This window comes from Electrophorus electricus, chromosome 14 (assembly GCF_013358815.1).
Source record: "Electrophorus electricus isolate fEleEle1 chromosome 14, fEleEle1.pri, whole genome shotgun sequence".
NCBI lineage: Eukaryota > Metazoa > Chordata > Actinopteri > Gymnotiformes > Gymnotidae > Electrophorus > Electrophorus electricus.
In genome coordinates, this window is record NC_049548.1 from 16338372 (window position 1) to 16347500 (window position 9129).

General features: G+C 40.1%; 1 protein-coding gene and 1 long non-coding RNA gene across 2 annotated transcripts in view; both read left to right on the forward strand.

Moving 5' to 3' along the window:
* The first annotated feature begins 2291 nt into the window (after positions 1-2291).
* On the forward strand, positions 2292-3178 carry LOC118242394. The gene is made up of 3 exons (XR_004776830.1): positions 2292-2562; positions 3036-3044; positions 3160-3178. It is a non-coding gene; the product is annotated as an uncharacterized LOC118242394 (long non-coding RNA).
* Positions 3179-5168: 1990 nt separating this feature from the next.
* LOC113569394 (integrin alpha-X-like) overlaps positions 5169-9129 on the forward strand; it is a 20399-nt gene continuing 16438 nt past the window's right edge. Inside the window, exons 1-6 of the mRNA XM_035533261.1 lie at positions 5169-5348; positions 7165-7273; positions 7564-7664; positions 7789-7859; positions 8494-8608; positions 8707-8840. Of these exons, the coding sequence (XP_035389154.1) occupies positions 5309-5348; positions 7165-7273; positions 7564-7664; positions 7789-7859; positions 8494-8608; positions 8707-8840 (570 nt within the window). The 5' untranslated portion in view covers positions 5169-5308. The remainder of the gene's footprint in view (positions 5349-7164; positions 7274-7563; positions 7665-7788; positions 7860-8493; positions 8609-8706; positions 8841-9129) is intronic.

Sequence of the window (9129 nt, forward strand, 5' to 3'; positions counted from 1 at the left end):
CAACATGTTCCTCCTTTCTCTGTTGCAACCTGCACTCCATAACTCCCTCTTCCCTTACTTCTACTATTTTGTCCACCCTTCCTCACCTGTGTCTGTCTGTCTCTCTCTCGATACAAATACTTTCATTTCTACACTCTCCTCATCAATGAATCTTCTCTGCCCTCTCTCCTCTAGACCTGCTAAGTCCTCCCCAGCTGCCCCCTGGCTAACAGAAACACTTCGCTGCCACAGGAGAGAAATAAGGACTGCAGAGAGGAGATGGAGGAAATCTTTCATAGATTCAGATCTTGGCTCATACAAGCCTCTCCTTTCCAAGTTCTCACTGGAAGTAACATCTGCAAAGTCATCCTACTACAGGGAGAAATTCGAATCATCATCTGATCCACACAAGCTCTTCGCAATATTTTCTTCTCTCCTTAATGCCCCCCCCCCCCCATCGTTTACTCTGGAGGATTATCACCTTCTTTGAGGAGAAGGTTGCAGCAATCCACCAGTCCTTTTCCCCTGTTCCTACTCCTCCAACTAAATGTGCATTTCCCCAACATCCAACTCTGACTTTTTTTTCTCCTCTCTCCACAGATTAAATTCAACTCCTGACTTCCAACAATCTGACTACATGTCCACTGGATCCGATTCCTTCTGCTCTGTTCCAGACAATCGCAAGAGCTCTGCTTCCTTTCATCTCTGTCATCAACAAATCCTTATCTTCTGGATATGTGCCTACTGCATTCAAAACCGCCAGGGTGGTACCAATCCTCAAGAAGGCCACACTTGACAGCTCCAGTGTTACCAAGTACAGACCAGTATCACTTCTCTCTTTCCTCTCAAAAGCCCTTGAACGAGCCGTTCATAATCAATTCTCTCTTTCTCACCCAGAACCAGCTGCATGATCCCAATCAGTCTGCCTACAAACCGGCACATTCTACAGAAATGTCCCTCATAGTGATGACTGAGAAACTTCATGCCGCTAAAGCTGCCAAACAGTCATCTGTTTTGATACTTCTAGACCTTTCAGCAGCCTTTGACACAGTGAACCACAACATTCTTCTCTCTGTTGTTTCCAGGCTTGGTGTGACTGGCTCTGCTTGGAGATGGTTTCAGTCCTATCTGGATGGACGGTCCTATCAGGTGACATGGAGAGGATCCACATCCAAACCATGCAGACTCTCCACTGGTGTTCCACAAGGCTCAGTATTGGGCCTTCTTTGTATACTCGTTCTCTTGGTGATGTAATATCTTCTCATGGTTTCTCCTACCACTGCTATGCTGATGACACTCAATTTCTTTCTTTTCCACCCTCTGACACACAGGTCTCCAGATGCATCTCGGCATGCTTGACTGACATCACGTCATGGATGACAGCCCACCACTTGAAGCTCTACCCCAGTAAAACTGAGCTTCTGTTTCTCAGGTACTCCCAGCCCTTACCATGACCTCACAGTTTGAGAACTCCCTGGTATCACCATCTGAAGCTGCCCATAGCCTGGGCATAACTATGGACAGCCAGTTGTCGTTGTTCTCAACTCATGTTTCTAATCCAACCCAGTCTTGCCGATTCCTCCTTTGTAACATATGAAGGATTCAACCCTTTCTTTTGCAGGAAGCTACCCAGGTGCTTATGCAGTCTCTTGTGATCTCAAAGCTAGACTACTGCAACTCACTACTTGCTGGTCTTCCTCCAAGAGCCATCAAACCTCTACAACTTGTCCAGAATGCAGCAGCCCAACTGGTCTTCAATCTTCTGAAGTTCACACATTACTCCACTGTTGCGCTCCCTTCATTGGCTCCCTGTAGCTGCACACATCAGACTTAAAACCTTGATGCTTGCCTACAAAGCCAAAAATAGACCAGCCCCTTCATACATGAGGTACAGATCAGGCTTTGACCATTGACCTCGAGTACTTCGAACTTCAAGTACAGCTCAGCTTGAAATACATTGCTTCAGGTCTCATGGATGACAAGCATCGAGACTATTTTCTGTCCTGGCTCCAAGATGGTCGAATGAACTCCTGCTTGCTGTCCAGACAGCAGAGTCCCTTGCAGTCTTCAAACGCAGACTGAAGACCCATCTATTTGCAGAATATTTAAAGGACAACTGACACTGCTCCCTTATTGACTGACTGACTGACTAATATAGTACTTATTGTAGGGTATTATTTATGCTTTTTAACAAACTCTAGCACTTAAACAATAAGATATGTATTTTGCACTTCCAGGTATCAGCATTCATCCCTGTATTCTAGTTCATTTGTATGTTTAATTCTAACCTACTATACTGTACTTGGATATATTCTATGAGTAAATGACAAAGCACTTTTGAAAGTGGCTCTGGATAAGAGTCTGCTAAATGCCGTAAATGTAATGACTGTGCTATAGTCTTAGAGGGAGCCACACTCCCTAAAGCACAGATCTCTCCTCTTACACAGGTGAAGGAACAAGCCATGGAAGCATACATACAAGAGACCCTGGTCTTAGCCCTGGGCTTCATTCAACCCTCTACCTCTCCTGTAGCCTCTAGATGTTTCTTTGTGAGAGGCCTCCTGCTTATGCCCTCCAATTCCAGTATCTTTGGAACAGTTAAGGGATGATTAACTTTTCACTAAACTTGATTTAAGAAGTGCCTACAGTCTAGTCCATGTTGGGGAAGGGGACAAGTGGAACACTGCCTTTGTCACCAAAAGGGGGCACTATGAATATAGGGTAATGCCTTTTGGCCTGAGTGTTGCCCCCTCTGTCTTTCAGGCATTTATGAGCGATGTTCTCAGGGATATTATTTGGCAATTTGTAATTGCATATAATGACATCCTTGTATATTCCTCAGACTATGCTACCCATGTTGGACATGTCCGTCAAGTGTTGCAGCCAGGAACCTGAGACCATTCTTCCCTCTGGTCTATCCATTGGGAAATTGAGGAGATACCAAAGGCATTAGAGTATATAGATGTACCTTTATGAATGTCCTAACGGAAAGATGTTTGTCTCTGAGCCTTTTAGGATCCATTTGACTACCTGGGCACATTCTTCCCTAACATCAGGTCACCAGGGTGAGGTTTGCACCAAACAGCTTATCTCCAACCGCTACTGGTGGGAATCCCCATCAGGCTTGTTACACTGTGAACATGTGGAACAGGATGAAAGATTCCCAAAACCTGTATGCAGGGATCCTCTTCGTTACCTGATGGGACAATCCCTCCAGATAGGACTGAAGCCATTTCCATGCATAGCCAGTCACACTAAGGCTGGAGAGAACAGGGAGGAGAATGTTGTGGTTTACTGTGACAAAGGCTGCTTAAACGTCCAGAAGAATCAAGAAATATGACAGTTGACAGCTTTAGCAGCATGAAGTTTCTCTGTCACTGCAGTGGGGGCTGAATAAGGAGTTGTTGATGACAGAGAAAGGCTGCAGATCTCTTGAGATCGTCTGGAACAGAATGGAAGGTGAGTTTTCCTCCACCACCTCTCTGCAGTCCTTAGTTTTCTGTGGCAGCAGAGTGTTTGTTAGCCAGGGGACAGATGGGGAAGATCTTGCAGGTCTAGAGGAGAGAGGCCACAGAAAATTCTATGTTGAGAAGAGTGTAGAAAGGAAAGTATTAGTAACTGTATTCAAGGAGAGAGAAGAAAGAGGGTCAATGTGAGGAATGGTGGATAAAATGGAAGTAAGGGAAGAGGGAGTGATGGAACACAGATTGTGACAGAAGGAGTAGGAACACATGGGGGAAGTGTGGATGGAAAGAGAAGGGAGAGGGAGAAAAGTTATGGTCTGAGAGTTGGAGGGCGGTGACTGCGAAGTCCAATGTTGTGGTGGTCCAGAACATTGCCCGCACTGTTAATTGGAGGAGACTGCTGGAGGGTGAGGTCAAATGACATCAACAGTGGAAGGATGCAGGAGGAATGTAGCTTGTCTGATGGAAGGTTGACGTGCCCAAGGAGAATGAATGGATTACCGGTAGTGGGGAATTGACTCAGGAGGACATCAAGCTTGCCAATGAAGTTATCTAGTGAACCTGGAGGGCAGTAGATGACGACAAAGATGTGAAGTTAGGTAGGGAAAGACACTGTAATAGTGTGAAATTCAAAAGAAGTGATGGAAAGTGGAGTGAAATGCCACTTTTGAGACAATAGCAAACCTGTGCCACCACCCCTACCAAGACGCCTTGGAGAATGGGTGAATGAAAAGGCAGAGGAGAGGGCAGCCAGAGTGACCAAATTCTCATGGGTGATTCAGGTCTCTAATAGAGACCAGATGTGTATCGAGTGGAGGGATGCTAGGGCTGAGATAAAGATAACCTGAGCCAAGGGAGAGCCAGAAACACTCTCCATCACACAGGAAAAGAAATTCACAATATAAAAAACCTTCTACTCTGACATCTAACACCCACAACAAAAGAGGAAACCTTTTGTGAAATTTCAATCTTCCTGGTACGCATGAGACATGTGATTAGTGTCTATTTTTGTGTCTAATGATTTGGATATAAAAGACCAACACACAGGGTACTGATTATTGTGCATCTAGTCCAAGGATTGTAGAATGTATCTACTCTAGGTGGTAAAGCATTTGGATCAGTGAACACTTCATAAAAGTGTAGGGTCAACAAAAGGACAAGAGCTTCCTTCCCTGTTGTTGAACATCTTCAGCAACTGGCTGAATGTCAGCTGCAGTTTAAGGTCAGTATAGCACTGTCCTACAATATTTTGTTCTTCACTCAACACATCTGTGGGGAGAAGGAATAACAGAGTTGACATTTTGCAGTTTAGTTTTTGATCTTGCATGCTTTAGTCATAACTGTCAGTTCTGCTTCTACTGTCCAAATAATGGAACAATGAAAATAAACATGAAATGAGGTCAGCGTTTTCAATGGAAATTCCGTTTTCATTGTGGTCAGTTCCTAATGCATAGGCTTATTCATACAGCAACTAAATTTAACTTTTTATTTCTGACTGCAGTGCTGAATAAGTACGCATGTTTGATTTATGGAGGAGTCAGTCAGTTTAGTTATGAAGGAGTTAGTTATGACTGTCAGGAATATTAAGTAGTCACTGTGGAATTTAAGTCTGGCATAGGCTGATTTTGTACTGTATATATTAAATCCATAGTTTTTACTAATCAGAACCTTACACTGCTGGGAGAGGGGGGTAGTTTGAAAAGAGGTTGATGATGGCTTCCTCTTTAGAGGGGAAGGACAGAGCTGAGCAAAAGTGAATCATCTCTTTAGTATGATATTAAGAACTCATTGCACATCTGGTACCTTCACATCCTTTATCATTTTCTTTGACCTTGGTCTTTCTGTATCTGATCTTATTACTACAAATGGACTGGGAAATTAAAATCTACTTTTTTCTGGTTTCTGGTAAGAAACATTTTTTTTACATTTGAGCAGCCTTTTCATTGCTTACTATTCATTCCGTCATTTTAGATTCAGATTATTTTGGACCATCTAATCTAGGTGTATACACTGCCCTGTTTGTATTTGTGGATCTTGCATCTAAGGCACATTTAACATAAAACTTCATAAGATTAGATGCTGGTGGTTGTGGATTTATAGTTCTAATATGTAAGCCATTGCTAAAATAGTCATTGTCAACCTTTCCTTGGATTTCAAAAGTTTAGCCACTGGGAATGTGCTTGTGTAACAGAGGTTTGAAACAAGGTGTTAGTGTTGTCATACATGAAAGTTAAAACACAGCAGAGAACATTCAAGATTAAACAGACTTGTAAAGAGGCAGGGTAAAGTAGATAAGCAGCAAAGAACAGACTGCACAGTTAAACATGCCAAGACTTCTCAAAGAATTTTAGAATACAGAGTGTTTGTAGCCCTTGAGGTGATTGCATGATGGGTATCAGAGTTGCGATGGTAGGTATTGGTGGCTACTGAGCAGGTGACTGGAGGACATTAGACCTGAAATGGAGGACAGAGTATGAGCAAAAAATGGCAGTTTGAGGAAGTGCAAAAGGAAGTGCAAATTAAACATTTGTTGAACATTTTTATGTAAATTAAAATATTCTGACACTGCCTATTTTTGGCAAGTCTATTTACTCGATTATTTATCTGATTATTTTAAGCAATGTATGTGACGCTGTTTAACACACAGACATAATACAGCAGTCAGATCCATGTTGGTTTACCTAAAAATGTAACGGAACACGCCACTTCCACTGGTCACGTGTTATGGCCCGCTGCGTGATGTGGGAGTTCTTTGACTGTCTCGTTTGTAACCATGCCTATGCTTAGCACACACCTGCATCTGTTTAGTCTTGCCACGTGTGTATGTATTTAAACCTTTGTTAGTGTGTGTGCAGTATTGTCGGTCATTGACAATGTTCGTGTACGCGTTGTTCTTGTTCGCCGTATGTGTTCACGTTCACAGTTTGTGTTTATACGTGAATGCCGGTGTCTGTATCGTACATCAATAAGCGTTTGTCTCCATCGAGCGAGTCTGTACGTCCCGCTCCTTGCCCTTCACTACTCGGGCCGTTACAATATGGAATGGATATTGAGTTTGAACTTTGCATAACATATAAATAAGGTACCAGATTGTGTTTGTTTGTTTTTTTTTTTTTTTTTTTGTTTTTTTTTTGTTTATCATAAAGGTTATTCATTTATTTATAATTCGTTCTACCATTAATTAAATCAAATTCAGGCTCTTATGACCTATCCCACCAAACTGGTAATATGTAGATATCCACTTAGAGCTGGAGCACTTATTCAAAGACAAATCCAATTTTATTTTAATTAAAACATTAAACAATTAGTTGGTATTAATATCTGAAAGCTTTATATTCCTTATATATTGTCTCTTTTGAAAACTGAAGTTGTCACAGCAAAGTAATATTTATTAGCTTCTCTAACAGGCATATATACTTCTGATATTTTTATCTTCTAATATATTGATATTATAAGTGATATATACATCACATGAGCTAATAACAGAACATTGATTTCCTGTGGCAATCAGGACATGCTTTTACGGTATTTATTGTAAATGAGTATGTATAAACTGGCAGTTTCTCTCTTTCTTTCTCCATCTTTGTTGCTCTTGCTCTTGTTTTACCCATATACTGGATATTATCTGACTTTGCATGATAACATGCATTATTATGGTTATATCCTGGAAATACTTCAAATGTGCATCATAGAGGGTATTTATTTGTGTTTTGATCTATAGTATTTCAGTCTGTGGTGGCTTTCAACATTGAAGCAAATCCATGGAGGTACTTCACCCAAAACCAGAACACAGCCTTTGGCTACAAAGTGATACAGAAAGATCAGTCCAGGTGAGGGAAACATAACTGGCATAGTACACCAAAGACATTTTTCCTAACATTTTTGCAGAATTCTTGTGATGGAGCTCCCCTCCACTCTTTTCCACCAGAACATTACAATTATGTTTTTGGAGTTCCTACTTTTGGATTTAAAGTGTATCTGTATTGATGATGATGATTATTATTACTCTAATATACAATGTAGTCAAAGAGAATGTAAACATTTTGTTAAAATATACCTTGATGATAGATATCAAAATTCAACTTATATTTAGCTAACACAACCTTCTCTTTCTTCTCAGTGTGATTGTGAGTGATCCTTTATTACAAAATCAAGATAAAAGAGGAAACGTATACCTATGTAGGACAAACTCAAAAGACTGCTCACCTTTAAAAATGAATGGTATGTATCCATTGTAGTGTTCTTAAGAAGCTGCTTATTTTCAGTAGTGTAAAATATTCATCAGTGATTTGCTATGTTTCTTTAGATGTGTGGCTCAAATGTAGTTCTTTGTGTTTTCCTATAGTTCCCCCTGAGGCTGTTAATATGTCTCTTGGACTTTCAATGACTAAAGATCCGGCATCCTCAAAGATATTGGTAAGTCATCACTCTCAAGACTCACAGTATTTTACTTGTCCATACGGTATAAGGAAGGAAAGACAACGGTTTGCCCCCTGCTGTTTGATTTTAAAATATACTAATGTGTTAAAGATTTGGAGGTGAGGATCACTGCAGTACACGTCACCCCCATTTTCACTTAGTTGTAAGATTTTGAAATGTGTATTTGATAGTAAAAAGGAAAACATACTACAAAACAATTGTAATTCAATTGCATCTTAATTGTCAGTTATATGAATCAGTATAATATGCTTCTATATCATATTTAGTTACTGTATTTGAACTGTTATAAAATTTCTGGTTTTCAGTACTGAGTTTAATGTGGATTTTATTCAATTACCATACTGAATCAGTGGTAAACTGAATGTAGATCCTAAAAATACTATGTAACTACCAGATGACAGGTCTACACTTGGTATGGAAACATATCCACTAAGCTATTTTATTTCAGCATGAATATCAAACTGAGAATTTATAAAATGTTTTAATACTTCATACTATTTTTGGTTTAGGATGATGGTATAATATTACTTGGTTGATGAAAAAAGTAATGAATACACTGGTGAAATAAATCACAAGGTAACAGTTTAGATGAAAGCAAAAACCTTTTCAGGTGTGTGGCCCAACCATCCCCAAGGCTTGTGAAGTAACTACTACCTACAATGGCATGTGCTTTACCATTGAGGAGAGAAACACTGTCACAGGGCCTATACCAAGCACTTTAAGAGGTAATTCATATAGGAAGATACCCTAATTAAACAAGCATCACATTTTCTCTTCTTTATTTTAATATGTTCTATTTCTGGATGTGTTCCTTTGTTCTCAGAGTGCCCACCTCCTGCACAAACAGATATTGCTTTTTTGTTGGATGGTTCAGGGAGTGTACATCCCACGGACTTTTCTAAAATGAAGAGTTTTGTTAAAAAGCTGATCCAAGGCTTACAAACACAAAATATTAAGGTACAGCATGTGTAGAAATGTGTGTATTAAGTAAACGCATTGTGTGAATATACCCAACCCAACATAATGTACCGACATTTTGCTTAGTGTGAAAAACATACCGTATGCAATCACCAGAGGGTAGCAATTTGCTGGGCACCTCATTTACAGGTCCACAGTCTCCCTCTGCATGAAGCTAACAAATGTTTTTAAAAAAAAAAACAAAAAAAAAACATTTCTTCTCTGTATGAAAAGATTCATAGTTCTCTACATCAAACAACTGACAGTATTTTTACTAGTATTTATTTTA